Source organism: Euprymna scolopes, chromosome 4 (genome assembly GCF_053919585.1).
Source record: "Euprymna scolopes isolate OS-2025 chromosome 4, ASM5391958v1, whole genome shotgun sequence".
Classification (NCBI taxonomy): Eukaryota; Metazoa; Mollusca; class Cephalopoda; order Sepiida; family Sepiolidae; genus Euprymna; species Euprymna scolopes.
The window spans coordinates 7,029,124-7,052,665 of NC_136485.1; the positions used below are offsets into that span (position 1 = coordinate 7,029,124).

At 31.1% G+C, this 23,542-nt stretch overlaps 3 protein-coding genes across 12 annotated transcripts in view; 1 reads left to right on the top strand and 2 right to left on the bottom strand.

Annotated features, from left to right (window-relative positions):
• LOC145266573 (spermidine synthase-like) overlaps positions 1 to 18,517 on the top strand; it is a 48,000-nt gene extending 29,483 nt beyond the window's left edge. Inside the window, exons 3-8 of the mRNA XM_080122414.1 lie at positions 5,701 to 5,793; positions 6,724 to 6,877; positions 12,810 to 12,893; positions 15,381 to 15,526; positions 16,734 to 16,856; positions 18,356 to 18,517. Coding sequence (XP_079978540.1) covers positions 5,701 to 5,793; positions 6,724 to 6,877; positions 12,810 to 12,893; positions 15,381 to 15,526; positions 16,734 to 16,856; positions 18,356 to 18,370 — 615 coding nt within the window. The 3' untranslated portion in view covers positions 18,371 to 18,517. The remainder of the gene's footprint in view (positions 1 to 5,700; positions 5,794 to 6,723; positions 6,878 to 12,809; positions 12,894 to 15,380; positions 15,527 to 16,733; positions 16,857 to 18,355) is intronic.
• The window catches only part of LOC145272817 (uncharacterized), a 731,987-nt gene that overhangs the window by 234,902 nt on the left and 473,543 nt on the right, over positions 1 to 23,542 (bottom strand). The window lies entirely within an intron of this gene.
• LOC145266542 (DDB1- and CUL4-associated factor 12-like) overlaps positions 18,814 to 23,542 on the bottom strand; it is a 59,218-nt gene continuing 54,489 nt past the window's right edge. For all 10 annotated transcript variants that reach the window (XM_080122365.1, XM_080122327.1, XM_080122345.1 and 7 more), the window contains 2 exons: positions 20,436 to 20,584; positions 18,814 to 19,346 (listed from right to left, as the gene is read on the bottom strand). In XM_080122365.1, coding sequence (XP_079978491.1) covers positions 19,197 to 19,346; positions 20,436 to 20,584 — 299 coding nt within the window. In that variant the 3' untranslated portion in view covers positions 18,814 to 19,196. The remainder of the gene's footprint in view (positions 19,347 to 20,435; positions 20,585 to 23,542) is intronic.

The window sequence follows — 23,542 nt, forward strand, 5'->3', positions numbered from 1 at the left end:
GTTCTTCCCAGTTTCTGCTGGTTTCACTCTTTTTAAAATGGCGTGCTCAATGTTTTAGCCAATCGAATCCCGCATGACACAGCAAGAAGTAGTAGCACCAGATACACTGAGAGAGGGGGAGAAAAGAAGGGGAGAAAGAGAGAAGAAAATACACTGATTAGATGGGGGAAAGGAAGGAGATGGAGAGAGTAGAAAGACACTAATAGTAGGAAAAAAGGAAGAGGAGATAAATAGAGAAAAAGGAAAATAAAATTTCTACAATATATATAGTAGTGGCCTGGCAAGGTCACAGGGGAGACAACCGAAACAGAAAAAAACGATAAATGTAGAGGAGACAACTGGAGCAGCAAAACTGAAGCTGCCTGCCAGGACACTATATATACAAATGTAGGCAAATTTGGGCATATTTTATTGGTTTGAAAATATAGGTTCTTTTTACCAATTGTCATAAAATTTTGATCATAGAACAGCATGATAATCTTCAAAAAGCCTGCAAATTTTCATGTTTCGTTTCATAGAACCAAAGATATGAGCATTTCAATATTCAATTTGGCTATGAGTATAGATATATTCACACACACACACACACACACACACACACACACACACACAAAATTGCCAAAAAATGGTGGTGTATATAAGTTCAAAATCTCAGCGACTATTGATCAGAATTTAACAAATATAGGCTTATTTGAAAGTTAATGAGCTGAATTGTGTAGTGGGCTATGTGACATTTGCCCTTAAGGTCACACATTATTGTTTCAAAAAGTGGGGGAATCACTTTTCTATATTAATTTAATGTAAAATCAGCACACACTTCATGTTTACCTTTTTTGGGGTGTCTTTTTTTTTTTTTTAGGGGTGATGTTTATTGTGGCCTGGTAGACCAACACAAAACCTACTTAAAATATTTGTTTTTTTTATAGGTTTTTGAGTGTGCTGAAAACGAATATTGTATTAAATTTTCTGCAAATAAGTATTTTTCTGGATATTAGTCAAATGTATGCGCACGCTTGCGCGTACAACAATGGCCACAATAACATAAAGAATCACATTGCTTAATACCTGGAAAAATACTTATTTGTGGAAAATTTAAATGCGATATTTGTTTTCAGCACACCCAAAAACCTATAAAAAACGTTTTTTAAGGTAGGTTTTGTGTTGGTCTACCAGGCCACAATTATGAAATAAATATCACTCCTAAAAAAAAAAACAACCCCAAAAAAGTGTCTATGAAGTGGATGTTCATTTTAGGGTAAATTAATATAGAAAAGTGATCCCCCACATTTTGAAGCTCTAATTTGTTCATATCTTGGAAACTACTCGTTTCCTAGAATTTTAAACGTTATTTTCGTTTCCAGCAACGTTGAAAATCTACAATAGTGGTAATTTTAAAGGATTTTTTGTGGGTGGAAATATACAGCACCTTTACGAATATTTCAATCATAGTCATTTGTTTTTCTAGTTTTGCATATGAATTACAAAATATCTGAGATTTCCCCAAAATTTTTCGCCTTGATGGAGGGGAGACTAAAACTTGCTATGGTTTCAAGTGATTTGAAATAACAGCAAGGGGAGACTTGATTCCAAATATTTCTCATGTTATGTCTCCCTTCTTTGGTTTTCATACATAAAGTAAATTTCAGTTTATAAAGATTATTTGATACTGGAGATATTCATAATCGTACTCGATTTCCAAAAGAGGGGAAACATAACATATGAGAAATATTTGGAATCATGTCTCTCCTTGCTGTTATTTCAGATCATTTGAAACCATAGCAAGTTTGTCTCCCCTTCCATCAAGGGCAGAGGTTTATATATATTAAGATGATTGATAATTTATTTAAGTAAAAGTCGTACATATCATCGCCGATGCATTCATAAACTACATTTATCAAATGAATGAATCGGCGATGATACGTACGCCTTTAGGAGACTAACCATTAAAATATTTTTGTTAAAAATATTTAAAATTTACACTCTTAACCTTAAATTTCAACCCGGTTTTATCTTATTTTTATTTTAATTTTATCTTACTTTGTTTATCAACATCAAAAAACTATTTTCCTTTATATTTTAAATATTTTCCAGATACAACTACTTTACTTAAAAAATGCTAGGTTTATTTTTGGTGTCTTTAAAAAAAAACCACCCAATATTTTTGCTGATGAGGAGACTTTGTTTCAAAAAACTATATCATAAAATTGTCCAAGACTCTCTGTCTATCACAATAAAAACATTGTTTCCGAAACGAGCGTACAATTTATTGATTTTGTTTGTTCTTCCTTATGAAACAGATTTTTAATTATAAATTATCAGTCATTATTTAGATGCTGTTATTATATATATATATATTCAAATCGTTCGGCTGGTGTTAATTGTGACACCCTGCACTGAAGAATCCCGAAAGGATGAAACACTAGTGTCTGTAAGTATTTAATTATTATAGCAAAAAAATAATTATGACAGCCCCTTTAAGAAATTCATTTCTTATCGTTGAGCACTTTCAGTTGAATTAAAGTCGGTCAATTTAGCTCTTATGCATAGATCATCGTATAACGATTAGATCACTCTCTGACTGACGTAAATGAACATTTAAAATTAAAATGTTTAAATTCAACACTATTTCACGCGGTTAATGGTAGCCGAATGGATACGGTCTCCGCTAATCGAGCCAGAGATGTCTCGTGGTGCGGGGTTCGAATCGTTCGGCTGGTGTTAATCGTGACACCCTGCACTGAAGAATCCCGAAAGGATGAAACACTAGTGTCTGTAGGTATTTAATTATTATAGTAAAAAAATAATTATATATATATTTTGTATTCGTTATATTTATCCGTAGCTTTATTTCTGAAACCCAAAATAGCTGATATCTATAACTCTTATTCTCTGAATCAAGTCAAAATTGCTCAAAAAAGTGAAAAAACTTAATGAATTTCTTGTAAATTGGTTCATTTGGTTCAAGTAGTTTCCCATATAATGTCAAATTTGAACCATTAATTCCTGAGCTTTAAAATTCTATAACCTTTCAACCGCTGTGGATATTTGTATAATTCAAACAGTTTTGAACTCCATTAGGATATCCACACTAGAATGTGTTTGCCTACATCAGTATTTATGTTTAGAAGTTTAGCATTAAGAAGATGGCGGACTATTGTTAAAGATTCAAAGATTTCAAGGAAGAGACTCCTAATTCTTGCAATTCTGCTAGCAAATTTGGATTTCTTGTTCATTGGTGACTTCAATTTACGTGGCATAATTATTTTTTTTTTAAGGGATAAAGAAAACAAATTTGGCTGGTGACTCTGCAGTTTAACACTACAATATCGTGAGAAACTTTATGCTTATTAAGAATTACACTTAATGAAAAAAAACAAAAATACAGAAAAATCTTTATGATGTACATACTTGTCACAGAACAAAGATGTCATATTCCAAAAATCATAAATTGATCAAATTTTTTTTTAAGAAAATCAAATTTTACTATTTTTAATGATTAAATTTTTAATTATATTGGTTACAAACAAAATCTTGGTAGTCAAATTGAGTTGTTACTCTTGAATTTTACAATAAAATGATTGCTCCTATGTGACCTTGACACGTGGTCTTACACGCCCTTGACCCTCTGATCGCGGCCCAGCTATGATCTGCACCCTGGTCGGTACAGTTATGATATGTCGACTGGGCAACCAGGTCTGCCAACCGTTAGTACGTCGCGTCACCCAGTGAGTTCTTCGTTAAGGCGTTGGGGGTTCTTCTCGGATGCTCGGTCCTCAAGGCCTGTTCTCCGTGGATCGTCTAGTTATCCTGGGTGTTCGTTGACGGATACGGTGTCACAAATGGCAAATAAAGAATGTACATATATAGGGATCAACGCACATCAGCAACAAAACTCCGGAGGTTGGTTAATATAATATATATTTCGGAAATTCATAAAAGAAGTATTTACAGCATATACATATAGTTGACAATTAATTCAAGCAAGCAGTTAGTTCTACAACTGAACTTCTGTTGTTGAAATACCTGATCGGTATCGCGGACTTTGCGTAATTCTCGTTAAGTGATCGACACGTTACAAGCGTTGTTATCATGCAACAAGCGAGGGGGAGAGAGAGAGGATAGGTGATTCTGCCGAGACTTAGCTCTCTTTGACTCTGATTCCAGACTCTCTCTTCTTCTCACTCCTTAATCTCTGATTTTTCATTTCTTTTATAATACAATTATGGAATGATGACGACACCCATGTTCGTCATCGACCAATCAAATTGCTTGATTATAATTCGACGGGGCCTTTTCTCATTGGTTGATTATACTTCGACGGGGCCCTTTTTCATTGGTCCATTTCCAAAATTGGATTGACTCCTCCTTTAATTAACGTCCAACTTACACGTTGTATTATTTAACTCCTCCCTGGCTTACTAATGGAATTTTTCATATACAGGAAAATTATTTTTCCTTTGACTTAAAGTAAATCACGCGATTTTATTTGTTTTAAAATTATCTATTGATCTCATTTTTCGCTTTGATAATTCAAAGGAATTTTAGTTTATCTTTGAATTAAGTTCTGGTTGTCGGCCATTCCATTATATCAGACATTTTGTTTACGTCAAAAGACCAAGAATGCATTTGTCGCTTTGAACTTATCGGACAACACATTTTCCCATCCGAGCAAAAATATTTCATAACTTCAATTTTCGTTCGACCTGATTCACCAAATGACAATTCTCGATACGTTATATTATTGTTTTGAAATTTCGGACAATTCATTTTTTTCCTATTCTTTGTTCTAAACATAATGCCGAGTCACTGCGTGTGTTTCTCTCAGATCAAAAACGGCCCGACTTTTCAATTGTCAAACTCACAGGTCAACTTGGCTCATAGTTTTGCCAATTGCGGGTGTGAAATCCCCACCCCTCCGGCTCCTGTACAACTATGATTTCGGCTCTTGTAGATCAAACGCCTGTGTATTTTGGCTAAAATATTTTATGCATTCTTTTTCGCTTTTGAAGTCTAGAATGTGATTTAACCTCTCGCTACAAAGGCACTCTTGCCGCCGCCATCTCAACAACAGACTTAGCTCAGAATTTATTCACAAAAAAAAATTAATAATAATTTTTATTCCTTCAACCCGATCATCGTCCGGGAACAAAAAATTACTTTTAACCAAAAAAAACGTCACATCAACCCTACAGGTCTGATGTGGCCTCTCTTTAGTGTTACACCTGGACTCCATCTTGCTTTTTCATAAAATTTGATTTTCTTAGTTAAAAAAAAAAATTACTTGATCAATTTACGTAATTTTTTGGAATATATATATATATATATATATATATATATATATATACACGTACATCATAAAGATTTTTCTGTATTTTTTTTTCTAGTGCAATTCTAAATAAACACCAAAACTTTAGAAGTATTAAATTTCATGGGAAGTGTGTGTCCCCACCCCAAATGATCACCTGTTTGTTCTGGGAATTTCTAACATTAAAAAACCTGTCATCATCACTAACACAATATTGTTTAAAATCCAGGTTCATTTTTAAAGCATATTGAAAATTTGCTAAGCAATATTTAAATTTTATTCTTTTTTTGTGCACAAAATGATTTTTTTTTTTTTTTTACACGTGAAATAATTGATCTTTTTTTACCATTATTTTAATTAGGAAATTTGGATTTTTCTTTTTCTCTGTATTTCAGGTTTTAGTCATTGGAGGTGGAGACGGTGGCGTTGTACGTGAAATTGTCAAGCATCCTCTTGTTGAAACCGTAGATCTCTGTGAAATTGATAAGGTACTTGAAAGTGAATTCTTTTGCATTTCAATTAAATAACAAGAACATTTAAAACCGATGATGGAAGTTTTTATATGTTTAGATCGAATAAACAAATCTATAAATCTAAACCTTTTGAAGCAGATAAAATGAACTTCTTTACAAAACTGAATGTTTTTTTTTATTGCCCGTTCAGAGTAAACAATCATTTATTGATATGTCAATGAAATTTTTTGAAAAAAAATGCAGTGAGAACAAAAAAAAAACGTTGGTTGAGTAAGATGGACGTGTGGCCCTGTGGTGGTGACAAGAGACTTTTAAGCCGTGTTGAGATGGCAGTGTTTTGTAAACTACGTAGCAGACAAGATAAACTAAGACTTTTTAAACGAGAGGCAATACATTATTTTGAGAAAAACCATGAATAAATGCATCTCATGTCAACTGAAAAAGCTCAGTTGAATTTCTTTCCATATGTTCTTTTGCCACTGTCTCAAATACAATGTGTTGGGTCCAAGTGTTAAAATGTAACGACACCGTTGAAGAAGATAAACAATCACGTTACAATAATTGCTTGAGGTACCACTATCAGGGAATGCCAATGAATTTGTCCATGTTTTGCAGACCAGTGTGCTCTTCTTTGGCTAGCTCTTCAAATCCCAATTTCTAATCCTTTTGTCACATCACTCGATCGTGGGAGCACATAAATATTGACTTGTTACAAAAAAAAGTAATTTCAAAAGTATCATGTCTCTCTTGAAATGGCTTCCGTCTTCATTCATGAATAATAAAAAAAAAAAAACAGAATTGCTTTTTGTCTGCAATAAAATATTCAGTTGCATTTATGGATTATATTTTCTGCTTCCAATTTTGACTTCAGATCAAAACCAATTCTTTCATTTCCATTACCACTTTGTCCCTTTATTTCTTTAATCCAATCCAAATGTTTTTCAGAAAGTTGTTGAAGTCTCCAAGAAGTATCTTCCGCAACTTGCCTGTGGATTCAGCAGTCCAAAATGCAACATCCATTTTGCGGACGGTTTTAAATTTATGGCTGACCATCGAAATGAATATGATGTGATCATCACTGATTCTTCTGACCCAATTGGTATTTTATTGTTTGTTTTTTTTCCTTTGTTTTCTCCTTTGTTTTATCTTTTTTCTTTGTTTTATTGCTATATCTTTATTTTATTGCTATATCTTTGTTTTATTGCTATATCTTTATTTTCTAATTCTTCCATCTTTAATAAATCTGGAGAAGCACTTTTTTTAATTTTCTTTTCAAAAAAAAAAGGCGTACTCTCTCTACAGACAGCTTCACCACATGATTAAGAACAGAATTTCTACTCATCAACACATGTGGATTGTATTTTTTCTATTTTTGTAAGGTTTTGTTATCTTCTGTCATACAGCATCTAGTATTCTGAAGTAATCACGTATTCGACATTAACCAGACCTAATGTTGCTTAACTTTGGTGATCTAATGAGAATCTGTGTTGCGTTTCTTTACAACATCATTAATTTTTCTTACGCAATCAATTCTAATTTACATTTTTAGAGAAGGAGTCGCCCATCCCATCACAATTATATCAAGTTTTGATTGTCACAAAGTGGTAATCTTTAAGAAAAGGGTGCTTGGAATATTTTGTAAATCTGACAAATAGGCAGACAATTCGTTTCAGACTTTGATCAATTCCCCACTAAGTAAATCTGGTCTGAAAAAAAGGTAAAGTTGCTGGATCAAAAATAGTTATAATAATAATAATTGACTATCACAACTCCATAGAAATTCCACATTTATACATTGATTTGTAGTTTCCTGTTGATAACACAAGGTGCTTATCTATGAAGAGATACATGCAAAATATGGTAGCTTAAAACAAAATAGCATGAAAATCTATCAGTAAAAAATATTAGTGTACACCAAAAGTTATGGAAAATTATTGAGTAGAATTTAAAAAAAAATAATTTACTATTTGTAATCCACAAACTCTGAATGACATTTGCATCATAGATTATCTCCTTTTTAATATTGAGATGCCACATGTTATGGTTTTAAGATTGTTGACCTCAAATAGTAAATTAATTTTATTTTTTTTAAATTCTACTCGATAATTTTCCATAACTTTTGGTATAAGTGTACTGTTTTTCACTAAGTATATCCACAAGTTTTCTTATTTTATTTTAAACTGCCATATTTTTCACTTGTCATAAAAAAAATCACCTAATGTTCGTTTTGTTATGAGTGTCTGTTGTGGTGAATACTATTAAAGTAAAAAGATTATTTCATAAAAATATAATTGTCATTGTCAGCTAAATATTTTTTAAATAAAATATTTTTCCTCTTTTATTGTCGCGTTTCAAATTTTTTTTTTTTTTTTTTTTTTTTTTAAACAAATATCTCTACTTACCATAAATTGTTAACATATTTTTCAATTTAATAAAACGAATATCATGTTTCTAAATATATTTTAGATTGAACTGTTTTGGCTGGTGGAATAACATTACCTGATTTTGGAACAATTTGCTTTAAAACGAGTAAAATCCCAATTGTTTAGCTGTGTGTGCGTGTGAGAGAGAGTAAAAGGTGATAATATATGTACGAATATGAAATCATCACAATGTGGTAATCTTCAAGAAAAAAACTTGTCTGCGAAGCCTGTTGCTTTAACATGTTATCATTTCATTAAACTATATTTATTGCAGGTTTCATCCTTGGTCACTTCTGCAAAACTACTTCAAAATACTTGCCAGAAGTCGATCGTTTCTGAATATATAGTATGTGACATCCATCCCTTATCGGCTTGCTGTTATCATAGTAGGACTCCTGCAGACTGCATCAACTGACTTATCATTTACAGCACTTCCTGCAGAATTGTTAATGCGTACTAGCTGACATTGTTACTTGGGGGGGGGGGGGGCGTTACATCAGTCCTGTTGATGGGTTTATAAAAATGAAGCAGAAGAACGTACCTTATATCTTCACATTTCTTGCCATGTCCTTCAATGGTTTGTGTTTCCTGATGTTGATGCACCTAGTACAAAGTTCTCTCATGCATAGCAACATACGCAAGTCTCATTTATCCGAACAATTGGATCTTTATTCAGTTCCTCTGCGTTATCCTGAGAAGGGTGGAAATTTTGTTATTGGTTTATCTACCTTACATCCCCCTCTCTTGTCACCTCTACGAGAAGTCTTATCTTTTTGGAATCTACTGTTCCAACTGACTGCGATTCAACTAACTTTGAGTTTCTTTAGACTAGAAACACACGTGTGTCATCTATTTATTTTAAGATGCATGTGTGGGATGGTAAGGCCACCATTCGCCCATGTATGGAGTATTGCTGTCATATTTGGGTTGGTGCATCTGCTACTAGTCTCTCGCTCCTTGACAAGGTACAAAAGAGTCGCAAACCTGATAGGCCATGAACTGGCATCTAAGCTTCAGCCTCTGTCCCATCGACGAAACGTTGCATCCCTCTGCCTGTTCTAAAAGTATTTTAATGGTGAATGCTCTGACGAACTGCAAGCACTTGTGCCCCCCACGACGTGAACACCCTTGACAAACCCGACAGGTTGCTAAATCACACTCTCACACTGTAGAGATCCCTAGATGTAAAAGATCTTTCTACTCCAGTAGTTTCTTCCCCAGAACCGCTAGACTTTTGAATTCCATTCCAAGTCCCTGCTTCCCCAACTATACTGACGTGCAGAAGTTCAAGTGCAACGTGAACCGACATCTGGCTGTTAAATACATTGACACACAATATATTTACTAGTCAACTTAATAACTCTAATGTTAAAAATCACAAAAATAAGATGTAATATGTATAGACATTCCTACCAAATTCTATGTTTCTAGGTAAACCTCAGAGTAGACACAGATTTGCATCACTTTTATTATAGTTGGAGTGTAAACATAAGGCAGGGTTAGGAAGCTAGTCCAACACAAACCTTCTTTTCAATCCGATAGAACAAAAACCTGAAATCATGAATAAAGGTTTAAAATGTCGTTAAAGAATTCACTTTAAAGTTGAGGCACCTAAATTTTTAGATTTATTTGAACATTTTAGTTTTTTTTACTTAAATGTTTAGATTTATTTAAAAGATTTATTTGAACATTTTAGTTTTTTTTTACTTAAATTTTTAGGTTTATTTAAAAGATTTATTTGAACATTTTAGTTTTTTTTTAATTAAATTTTTAGATTTATTTAAAAGATTTATTTGAACATTTTAGTTTTTTTTTACTTAAATTTTTAGGTTTATTTAAAAGATTTATTTGAACATTTTAGTTTTTTTTTACTTAAATTTTTAGATTTATTTAAAAGATTTATTTGAACATTTTAGTTTTTTTTACTTAAATTTTTAGGTTTATTTAAAAGATTTATTTGAACATTTTAGTTTTTTTTAATTAAATTTTTAGATTTATTTAAAAGATTTATTTGAACATTTTAGTTTTTTTTACTTAAATTTTTAGGTTTATTTAAAAGATTTATTTGAACATTTTAGTTTTTTTTTAATTTTTAGATTTATTTAAAAGATTTATTTGAACATTTTAGTTTTTTTTAATTAAATTTTTAGGTTTATTTAAAAGATTTATTTGAACATTTTAGTTTTTTTAAATTTTTAGATTTATTTAAAAGATTTATTTGAACATTTTAGTTTTTTTTACTTAAATTTTTAGGTTTATTTAAAAGATTTATTTGAACATTTTAGTTTTTTTTAATTAAATTTTTAGGTTTATTTAAGATTTATTTGAACATTTTAGTTTTTTTTACTTAAATTTTTAGGTTTATTTAAAAGATTTATTTGAACATTTTAGTTTTTTTTACTTAAATTTTTAGATTTATTTAAAAGATTTATTTGAACATTTTAGTTTTTTTACTTAAATTTTTAGGTTTATTTAAAAGATTTGTTTGAACATTTTAGTTTTTTATACTTAAATGTTTAGGTTTATTTAAAAGATTTATTTGAACATTTTAGTTTTTTTAATTAAATTTTTAGGTTTATTTAAAAGATTTATTTGAACATTTTAGTTTTTTTTACTTAAATTTTTAGATTTATTTAAAAGATTTATTTGAACATTTTAGTTTTTTTTTCTTAAATTTTTAGATTTATTTAAAAGATTTATTTGAACATTTTAGTTTTTTTTAATTAAATTTTTAGATTTATTTAAAAGATTTATTTGAACATTTTAGTTTTTTTTAATTAAATTTTTAGATTTATTTAAAAATTTTAGTTTTTTTTACTTAAATTTTTAGATTTATTTAAAAGATTTATTTGAACATTTTAGTTTTTTTTACTTAAATTTTTAGGTTTATTTAAAAGATTTATTTGAACATTTTAGTTTTTTTTAATTAAATTTTTAGGTTTATTTAAAAGATTTATTTGAACATTTTAGTTTTTTTAATTAAATTTTTAGATTTATTTAAAAGATTTATTTGAACATTTTAGTTTTTTTTACTTAAATTTTTAGGTTTATTTAAAAGATTTATTTGAACATTTTAGTTTTTTTTAATTAAATTTTTAGATTTATTTAAAAGATTTATTTGAACATTTTAGTTTTTTTTAATTAAATTTTTAGATTTATTTAAAAGATTTATTTGAACATTTTATTTTTTTTTTAATTAAATTTTTAGATTTATTTAAAAGATTTATTTGAACATTTTAGTTTTTTTTAATTAAATTTTTAGGTTTATTTAAAAGATTTATTTGAACATTTTAGTTTTTTTTAATTAAATTTTTAGGTTTATTTAAAAGATTTATTTGAACATTTTAGTTTTTTTTACTTAAATTTTTAGATTTATTTAAAAGATTTATTTGAACATTTTAGTTTTTTTTACTTAAATTTTTAGGTTTATTTAAAAGATTTATTTGAACATTTTAGTTTTTTTTAATTAAATTTTTAGGTTTATTTAAAAGATTTATTTGAACATTTTAGTTTTTTTTTCTTAAATTTTTAGATTTATTTAAAAGATTTATTTGAACATTTTAGTTTTTTTTACTTAAATTTTTAGATTTATTTAAAAGATTTATTTGAACATTTTAGTTTTTTTTACTTAAATTTTTAGATTTATTTAAAAGATTTATTTGAACATTTTAGTTTTTTTTTCTTAAATTTTTAGATTTATTTAAAAGATTTATTTGAACATTTTAGTTTTTTTTACTTAAATTTTTAGGTTTATTTAAAAGATTTATTTGAACATTTTAGTTTTTTTTAATTAAATTTTTAGGTTTATTTAAAAGATTTATTTGAACATTTTAGTTTTTTTTACTTAAATTTTTAGATTTATTTAAAAGATTTATTTGAACATTTTAGTTTTTTTTACTTAAATTTTTAGGTTTATTTAAAAGATTTATTTGAACATTTTAGTTTTTTTTAATTAAATTTTTAGATTTATTTAAAAGATTTATTTGAACATTTTAGTTTTTTTTACTTAAATTTTTTGGTTTATTTAAAAGATTTATTTGAACATTTTAGTTTTTTTTATTTAAATTTTTAGATTTATTTAAAAGATTTATTTGAACATTTTAGTTTTTTTAATTAAATTTTTAGATTTATTTAAAAGATTTATTTGAACATTTTAGTTTTTTTTAATTAAATTTTTAGATTTATTTAAAAGATTTATTTGAACATTTTAGTTTTTTTTACTTAAATTTTTAGATTTATTTAAAAGATTTATTTGAACATTTTAGTTTTTTTTAATTAAATTTTTAGTTTTTTTTACTTAAATTTTTAGGTTTATTTAAAAGATTTATTTGAACATTTTAGTTTTTTTTACTTAAATTTTTAGGTTTATTTAAAAGATTTATTTGAACATTTTAGTTTTTTTAATTAAATTTTTAGGTTTATTTGAAAGATTTATTTGAACATTTTAGTTTTTTTTTACTTAAATTTTTAGATTTATTTAAAAGATTTATTTGAACATTTTAGTTTTTTTTACTTAAATTTTTAGGTTTATTTGAAAATATCTTTGTACTGCAGCTTTTTTACTTTTTCTTGTATCACCATTTTCTTTCAAAATTTGTTCCCATTTAGGTCCTGCCTCTTCATTGTTTGAGCAGTCTTACTATGAACTGATGAAAAAAGCCCTCAGGCCAAATGGTATCATCTGCAACCAAGGTAAGAAGAGTTCTCATCTCTTCTGCAATAAAGAACTTATTGAAACCAAGTAAAAAAAAAAAAAAAAAAAAAAAAAAAAAAAAATTTTTTTTTTTTTTTTTTTTCAAAATATTGAGAAATCAAGAATACTTAAAGAAATGAAATATTTTCAATTTATAAAATGAAATAAAACAAAATTGTCTTTTCTCTCTCTCTCTCTCTATATATATATATATATATATATATATATATATGATTTTACTTTCATAAGATCATCGTGCCATACCCTGTCAAAAGCCTTAGATATATCTAGGGCTACTGCCCTCCCTGCCTTATCCAGTGCTTAGTATAAATGTTCAGAGATTACAATTAGAATATCTGCAGTAGAACGGGCTTGCTTAAATCCACATTAGTGGTCTGACAGAAGTTTAGCAGCTGTAAGGTGGTGGACTAGAACTTGATTAATTAAGGACTCAAATATTTTGACGAAAAGGAGGAGGCTAATTGGGCGATAGTTTAATGGGTCAGTTCCTTTGCCAGAGTTTTTGTAAACTGGTATCACGGAAGCAGTTTTCCAGCAGTCAGGAAAGCAAGATTCGTTAAGGCATTTGTTAAAGAGTTTAGAGAGAACTGGAGTGACCTCAGCAGAGCATTTTCTGGGGTTTTTTTTAAGCACAGCTGGGATGAGGTCAGGTCCACATGCTTTTGAGGCGTTTAGGTTTTTTTGATATCATGAACTGGGGGGGGGGGCATGATCTTTAGTTCACCTAGCGTGGTTTCTGTCCGCAGAGGAAAAACAGGGCTGGAATGGCTTGCTGGGTCCAAGGTAGAGTTTGAGGCAACCTGACAAGCAAACATGTTAGCTTTCTCAGTTACTGCGCAAACAACGTCATGATTGTTGATAGTGGGGGTATTGTCAATTGCCCATTATTTACTACACTGTTGTAGAATTTCCAGAAATCACGAGTTCCTAATTTTTGCACTTCAATGCGTTTCCTGGTGGTTTCAGTGTATTTACTCTTAGCTGTTGCTATTTCTTTCTTGCAATTATTTCTAGCTTCTATATACTTTTGTCTGTTTATACACGACTCATGTCGGATAAATCTACGGTATGCATATTGCTTCTGAGCAATGGCAGCTGAACAAGTAGAAGTAAACCATTGGGGAGAGCGGGGTTTACTATAGAACTTCTGTGTAAGAACATGTGCTTCAATTGCTGCTTTGAACCATTCAGTAGTCTCATTTGCGCACTGTTCTGCTGGAAGAGAAAAGCTATTTCCCCATGGGGCATCTCTGAGAAGCCATTAGAGATCACATCAGTCAGCCTTATTGTAGTAATTTGTTGTTTTGAGCAATGGCTCTTCAACTTGTGGTTTAGAGTTTAGCCCGGGGATATTCGTAAATGCAAGCCTCAAGGGAGGAGGCAGGTAGGTTTTCTTTGAGTTTGGTCCTGGTTTAAACGTAACTTTTGCGTGAGCTGTCATTTCATTTTATATTTAAAAGTTTCAGTTAAGGTGAGTGATGGGTGGTGGACAAATGGTTGTGCAGAATATCAGACATGCAATACAAGTAGACCATCAGCTGTCCTTACCTACAAGATTGTGACCTCAGGAAAGCCCACCGGGGATGAGTGCAAGACATGGCACTACAATCATCCCGATATTATACAACTGTTGATGGAGGAGCCGCTCTAAGTGCTACCAAAGAGTTAAAGCTCCTGTACTATCAGTTGGAAACAGCAGCCAGGAACTGTCAATCCGGTAGCCTCAACCCATTAGACAAAGTCAACCCAGTCCAACTGCACTGGCATATGTGGTACTGTAGCACCCCCAATGTCCAGTTTAAGGGGATAAGATGTGGCGGGGAAAACGGCGTTTATTGCCCTAGTCAGGAAACAAGATCAACCACTGAGTGATTCTGTCGAGTCCCTGTGATAGCACCTCTACGCCTGGCTAATAGGCAAAGAAGGAGTATGAAAGCCGGGTGATAGATAGAGCCTATCTCCTCCTTAAGCAGTTTAGGTTTTCCAACCGGTGATTTATTTGTAGTCACCAGCTATAGGAAGGTTGTCGTCCGGGACTGAAGAGGCCTCCCTCTTTAGAGTAATATCTATCATTATTACAGCCTGATCTGTCGCAAAAGGTTGGACTCAGTCAAGAATAGATGGGTCATGTTCCCAACTGAACTTTTGAGTTAAAGAAAATGCTCCTTCTTCAAATTGTAAAAAAAAAAAAAACTTTATAAAAAAAATGTTCACTTATTCAATTGCCACATGATGTTCCCAGCTAAGATAATTCTCAGGAGTGAATTAATGACACTGAAAACTTAATACGGCCTGTCAAGCAAATATAGCCAACATCATATCAACCCCTTGATCTCGGGGAGCTGGTTGCTATATCAGAATATAATACCTGTTCCAGAAACGTCCTCATAACATAGATAAACGAAGTTCCTCTCCTCAGTAAACGATCTTGTCATATTTCTAATTGAATTAAATTTCTTTTTAAGGTGAATGTATCTGGCTCCATTTAGATCTCATCAAAAGCATGAAGAACTTTTGTCAAAAGCTTTATCCAGTTGTGGAGTATTCCTATACAACCATTCCAACATACCCGAGTGGACAGATTGGCTTTCTTATTTGTAGTACAAATCCAGTAAGTTGTATTCACTTTTTAAATTCTTTACATAAAACAAATAAAATATTTAAACTTTTTATGTTTTCAATATAAAATTTGCATAATTTCTGAATTCCTTAGGTCAAAAAACTAACCCGAGGAATATTTTCAGTTTGGAATCTGACATGACCCTGAAAATTCAAAGAAAATGTAATTATTAAAATGTTGCCCGAAAATTGATGCCAAACAAAAACTGTTCTAAAATCGTTTGGAGTTACTCATATTTTCACGATTTGTAGTGCAGTTTACAAAATCTGAAGACATGGATGTCAAACTCTTGTTTGTGCTGATAACAGCTAATAAATTTGGATTGCTGAAAAATTTACAATCTCAGCTTAATGTGCTTGCATGTCTAGCCACACTGAAGAGTTATGAAACAGTTTGACTTTGGATGATCATCTAACTATAGTCAAAATATCTTATTCCAAGTTGACTTAATTTCAAGCAATAGACGCACCATCATTTTTATATACTTACATTGATTTGATTTCAGCCATAAGTGTAACTAATCTCCATATTGCTTAAATTTTTTTAATTCTGTGATTGTTTTGATTGTCTTGCAATTTTATTCCTTGGACAAATGTTTAGCTTTTGTGTTCAAATTTTCCTTTCTTTATGATTAAGTTGTTGAAAAACAAGTTGTGATCTATTTCTAAATTGCAATTTGAAAAATAAATTTGTGTCAAAATTATGAAAATGTTAATATGCATTTACAAATAAATAAAAAAAAAAAAAAAGATTGTTCCGTGTTTACAATAGTTATGAATGAAAAGTGTTTTATTTTAAATGAATGTTTCAAGTATATTTTTCACAAGTCTATATTTTCTACACATAAAAAATAAAACCATTAACTAATAATTGAAACCCAATTCCTGAATGTTTATACCATTACACCTTTTAAATTTCTGTGATTTAACAAATACCTATGCCCCACTACCACCATTGCTTAAAGTAAAGTAAAAATATCTTAAAACTTTGAATTTTGGGATAATATGTGATGCAATACCATTTACAAGTTGAAAAGTTCCAAAATTAAAAATATAATCATTATTTTCAAGCTTTATTTTTCGCATATTTTCAATTTGTGTTTCAATGCTATAAAATTATTTAATTTTATTGCCATGTGAGCTTAAAAACCTATTTTTATTAAAGTTAATGAATTTGTTTCCCTACTTTTCAATTACAGGATAGCAATTTGAAAGAACCGATTCGTGAATTTTCTCGAGAAGAAATAAAGAAATTAGGTTTACGATATTATAATGGTGACATTCACAGAGCAGCTTTTGTATTGCCAGAATTTGCACGTCAGGTCAGTTTCAAGTTTAATGATTTTTTTTTTCTGAAGCAGGTGCTGCTGCATATGGCTATTTTACTACAAAATAATCATGTCTGGCAAAATAATTCTGGATAAAAAATTTATTAAACATTTCATAAGCTTTTGAGTGACTCAGTATTTATTCCATCTCTTAAAAAATTAACATCTTCGATAAAAATACCTTGGTGACAAGAAATGGTTGCTATTTGAATTATTCGCTTATAAATTTTCAGCTAAGGAGGTTATATTATTGGTAATTTGTTTGTACAGCCTAATATCGGCCACATTATAATGATAATAATATTGTTTCGGAGATGGGTATATTTGCCGATGACACCACTCTCTATAACAGATATGAGGGGAAAACAAATGAACACATATCCAAGGAAATGGCAGAAACACTAGACGACGACCTCCAATCCGTAGTGGAATGGGGACAAAAATGGTTGGTCGCATTCAATGCTGCTAAGACTAAGCTTGTTTCCTTCAATAACTACAAGAAACCTTCTCTACCACCAATAGCAATGGCCAAGAACACATTGCCTGAAAGTACTTCTTTTAAACTCCTCGGCCTAACGTTTACAGGGAATATGAACTGGAATAGATACATTGAGAGCATTGCCAAGGCTGCTGCAAGGAAGGTTGGCTCCCTCTACCGTGCTAGAAAACTACTTACGCCTGACAGTATCCTATACCTCTATAAGGCAACCATTCACCCATGTATGGAGTACTATTGTCACATCTGGGCTGGTGCATCTGCTGCTTGTCTCTCGCTCCTGGACAGGGTTCAAAAAAGAGTCACCAACCTGATAGGTCCTGAACTGTCATCTAGGCTTCAGCCTCTGTCCCATCGACGAGATGTTGCATCCCTCTGCCTGTTCTACAAATACTTTAATGGTGAATGCTCTGACGAACTGCAAACTCTTGTACCTCCCCGACGTAACTACCCCTGATAAGCTACTAAGTCTCATCCCTTTACAGTAGAGATCCCTAGGTGCAAGAAAGCCTTTTACTCCAATAGTTTCTTCCCCAGAACTGCGGGTCTTTGGCTCCCTTCCGGGATTCTGCTTTCCCAACTGCAATGATATTCAGAAGTTCAAGTGTAATGTTAACAAACATCTTTCTACTCTTCTCCCTTCATAATGACCCCGCTAATTAATTCCCTAATAGTAGCCCCCTGCTTCAAAGTGGCACTGTGCCTTGTTTGGGGTGAAAATTGAATAAAAAAAAAACAAAAAAAAAAAGAAACATTAAAGTAAAGACTACTTAATCTATTATGTGACCTGGAAAAATTTGGTAATGGTATGAATTTTGATTTCCAAATTTCATGTATGGATCTGATACTCTTTGAAAAATTTCAGATAGTTTGAGTTAAAGCAGTACATTGTCAGAGGGGTGGGTGGAGGTATGCAATTTCATGACCTACATGCATGTCAATTATATTATCGATTTTAAATTGCAATGTTCTTTATTGATATTTTTTTTTTTTCCAGGCTTTAGAAGATTGAAATAATTGAACAAAAGAAAGAGCAACAAGAATAAAACGATCAATTTTTTTTTTAAATGTATAAATGCGGACCACTTCATACAATGAATGTCTCTTTTTTTTTTGTGTACGTTTTTGTTGGTCAATTAAAAATACTTTTGTTGAAACATTTTGCATCTTGTTATTTCAATATCACATATCTCGAAAGGTATCGATCAGCATTTAAGTCAATTTTAGAACATGTACAGAAATGTTTGCAAATTTTTTTTTATACTAGACTTGATTGAAAATGTGAGCGGGGTGGGTGTTGAGGTTTAATTAAAGTTTTAAAAAAAAAATTTTTTTTTTTTTTTAGTTGACATTAGGTAAAAAAAAAAAAAAAATTAAGATATTCCAATCCAATTTTTTTTTTTTTAAGCTGGTTTGGGGAAAATAGCACTTTAAGTAAAACAAAGCAAAAATGTAAATGTTTTAATTCCTGAGGTAAATTTATTTAAAGTGATTTTTTATTTTTTTAACAAGGTTACTTTATAAAAAGAAACTAGTGTGTTTGTGTAGAGGGCTTTTTTTTTTTTTTTAATGGGTGCAACAGGGGAAGGGGCACCGGGCGACTTTTCATCTCCACCACAGAAGTTTTTGTCTTGCAAGGAAAGTGAATGCATTCATCGTCACTGATGGACATTTTGTCATTTGTGTAAAAATAAAATTTTCTTTCAATTATATTTTACTTCAACCTCAGAAATAAAGTGACTTTTTTATAAGCAGCAATGAACATGCATTTTTTTTCTGTTCGTTTTTCTCAAAAAAAGTTTTAAAAACAAGAGGGTAGTGGGGGATAATGTGTTAAATTAAGACCAAATTCCTGCATAGTTTCCTTGAACATCAGATGGCATCGGCCCTCCTGCAGTGAAAAGTCGAGTGCCTGTATCATCATAATTGTGTGTATATATAGAATTCAAATGTGTCTCGTGCATTAACGGTGAGTTGCTGTCTTTGTTCTGTGAATAGAAATGAAAAAAAAAAAAAAAAAAATGAAAATCCGTTTCCAATAAGAAATGTCGGAAGAGTTGTTGCCATCTTAGGTTAATTGCTCTAAAACTGCACAGACAAAAAAAAAAAAAATCTTTATTTAATAAGTATTTTTTTATTTGCATCCAAGAACTTAAAAGTTGTTAATATTAGCAGTTTCAGTAAATAATAGGGAAAAAGATTGCAACAAATGAATTCAAAGAAAATCACAACTGTAGTTCAAAAACAGGTTTATATTTTTAGCAGTTGCAAATGTTAATGGTTCTCTGAATAACAAACTTGTCAAACCAAAGGAACACAATCATTTAGCTAAGAACCCCAAAACCCATCTTGCTTGTATAGAGGCACTCCTGACAGTCTCATATCTAGAAGGTTAGCTCTGTGCCCACCACCCCCGATCTGCAGCAAGTCTACCATTCACATGCATCACTAAGATAGCATAAAGAATTACATTGTTTAACATCTGGTGGAAAACTATTTTAGGTGATTAAGGTGGAAAATAAGTAAAAAATTTACCAAAAAAAAAAAAAAAAAAAAAAAGCCTTTCAAGCCCCCCCCCCCCCCGGGGCCCCCTAAACCTAGTAGATGATGCCTTTTTCTCTTCATTACAGCCTCTTTCCCACAAAATAGATGTTGCGAGCCTGTCTCTGTTCTGTAATTTTCATAGTAAGTGCTTATCTGAATTTCAATCTGTAGTCCCCCACCCCCTTGCCAAACTTTTGCAAAAAAAAAAAAAAAAAAATACTCGACTAGCTACAACCACTACCAACAATTTCCCCCACTCTACTTGTGCCTAAATCTAAACAGATTCCATGAACAAAGCCTCTTTCCACAGTCTGACAACATGTCCATCTTCAAGTCCAATGTAAACAAATTCTTGAGCCATTCCCCTAAATAATCAAACTATACCCAATTTCTACCACTAACAATTATTACACCATTGTCCTGAGGACCACTTTACACTCATTAACCCCTATCCTCAAGTGGCTTTAGGCCTTGATAAGTAGGGACTACCTTGTAAATAAATATATAAATAAAAAAATAAGTGCACTACTCACCATCCATCCCTCGCTCACAAGGAGTTGACAATGTTTATTTTCATTTGGAGTTTCCAGATATTTCCGTGTTCTCATATCCAAGAAAATGATCACACTAAGTCCAGTTCCCAACGTGATGATATCATGCTGAAAGCTGATGGATCGAATTCCTAAATACAAATAGAAAAAGTTAAGTTTATTCTATTTCTTAATTTTTATGATGATTGCTATTTCTTATTCGGACAATTGTTTTGAGTGTCATTTGCACAATGTTTTAATTTTCAGTTGTATTTTGTCAAATTCATGAATCTTTCTGTCAAACTCAATCCTTTGTGTGGGCAACACTCAAAAATATAATCACCAATTATTTAGGATTTCCACCAAGCAATAGATGACAGAACGAGAAAATGCTACTTCTGTTGCATTCAAAATTCTGTGCAGACTTGAGTGCACCAGAAGGTTGGAGGTAACATTGACGGAAATGTTGTGAAAATAACATTCAAGGTGAGAACAGTCGGTTGAAGAATCCAAATTAAGTTACAGTTCCTTTTTTTTTTTTTTTTTTTTTTTTATTAAATAATTGCAATTCACTTTTATCAAAAACAAACATAATAATAACTAGCGAGACCTATGGAAATTCCACAGCGGACTTATTCATATATAATATATTGATGTTGGCATTCTGTAGATGTTCAGTGTAAATGGAGATGCTCTGATATTATTGTAGCTTTTTTGTTAAAACTGTAAAAATATTTATCTAAGCTAGTACGAATACCCAGTAAAGCCTGGTTGTAAAGTGCGCTTAAATATTTTAATTCTGGCAGATTTCATATATATTATTATCGAGTTAATGTTCTATCGATTTTTATATGTTATAAAGTTGCGATTTCAAATATAACCATATGACTTGGGTGCATTAGCTTGAATCAAAACCGAAATAAAAACTTATATATATATATATATATATATATATATATAACTCTTGTTCCTTCAGCCATAACCGAAACCAAAACTTATGAAGAATTCTTGATAAAATTATGACAAGGAATAGAAGAATATAATTAATCGGCCCGGATGTAAGCGTAACACACACGCTATCGTAATTAATGTATAGATAATAATATGCTATGGATGACTTTTAATCTTGCTAATAGAATAAAACCCGACGCTTGACCACTGGTTGCCTAAAGTCTATCAGCCTGCATCTCCGAGCTGACTTTGCCCCTACAGATATAAGATGGAAAGTTACCAGCAGAATAGAGATCGTAAGGGCTACCTTTCATGGGTTTGACCCAGCAATCAAACAACTGAAGCTTCCTCTGCAATGTCAAACCTTTGAACAGATCAGATTACAGCTGTTGACCAGACAGCTAGAGAACTCCCCTACCACTGCTCCTTCTGAGTCAGATGCACTCATCTGTCTGAGAATAGAAATAAGATGATCAAAGGTTGCTATGATCAGATAGGGCTACAACACTGACCCAACCATCTGTTAATGTGGAGCGGAGAACCATACGATGCAAAATTTTCTTGTCTGCCCAAAAGATATTGCAAGAGAGTAGAAAGTGAACCTTGGTTTACTTTCGGCAGCCTCATAATTATTGCTTCCCTTATTTTGTCCTTTAGTCCTCATTCCATGAACAATGTTTCTGACAAAGAGAGAAGAATTGTTGTTTTCTGGGTCAGAATCTAACATTTATCTTTAGTTTTTGACCTTGAAATATTTTTTCTTTAGCTCTTTACATCAAATGGCTTCATGCGTTGTCTAAAGCAATTTTCATATTAAAAAAAAAAAAAATGCAAACGTGTACAAAAAAAAAAGAAAGTGAAACTCTTGTATGAACACAGGATTCAATTCTTTACATTTTATGACTTTCAATGAACACTGAACGGCAGCTATGATTTTGTAAGTTTTTAATGCAGCACGAACTACCATGATTCAAGCCAGTCTCTTCCAATATTCTGGTACTTTCCAGTCATCCATCGTCTCCAACAATTGTATACAGAAACAGTTATCTGTTGCACTTTACTTCGATTAATTACAAAATGTTATGAAATAAAACAATAAAAAAAAAATATCAAAGATTAGATGTACTGATTAACCTTTGAGGAAATAATTATTTTGCTTTCATTCATTGACATATGCAGTTTTCTCAGGATGTGCTATTTTACATTGGTTGATACAATAATTTTCTATCAACCGCAAACTAACACAGCCCTAATGAATTATTTATTTCTTATACTTATTTGCATAACAGAAAAATATTTCTGAAATCTATTTTCAAATTTCTCTGAAATTTTGCTAACTTCACTTAATATTCACTTCTTCGTATGAAGTTGTGCGCAATCAATCATATTACGGATAAGCACGATTGGTTTCCACAGTAACTGATTGGCTGGAGACAAAATTTTAGTCACTTTTTTTTTTTTTTTTTACACTTAAACTTTTCTCTGCTCCATTTCTTTTCATAGAAATTTCTTTCCATTTGTTATTAATCATTTTCTCAATTTTTCCATTGAATTCAATGCTTAATTACATAAATACTGAAAATGTAAAGAAGGCATAATATCGTGTGATAGATCTTGTCAAACAGAACGGACTATTTTGTCTTTAAATTTGTATATGAAATAATTGGAGACAAATTTTTTTAAAATTGCACAGAAGACAGTCCCAACTTTATAATTGCATATAAAATACAAATGGAAGAGATACAGATAAAATTTAAAAAACCCTAAAACATCAAGTAAAACTCACACAAATGCAGCAAAACACATAGGGAGTGAGATATAGCAAAACTATCACAAATGGTTAGGTTTCCAACCCGTTTCCCTGACCAGCAAGAACAACAAGCATCACTTCTAGATCTGTTTCTGACTACAGTTCCCGAGGATTGTACAACAAATGCTAACAGCCCACTCGGCAACGCTGACCATGTAGTGATAATGGTAGAAATCGCCCTAAATTCTAGACCCAAAACTGAAGAGCCAGTGCTCAAAACAACGAGATATTATAAAAAGACTGACTGGGAAGCCATCAGAGATCTTATCAGAGATGCCCCATGGGGAAATATTTTTTCTCTTCCTGCCGAACAGTGCGCAAATGAGACCACTGAATGGTTCAAAACAGC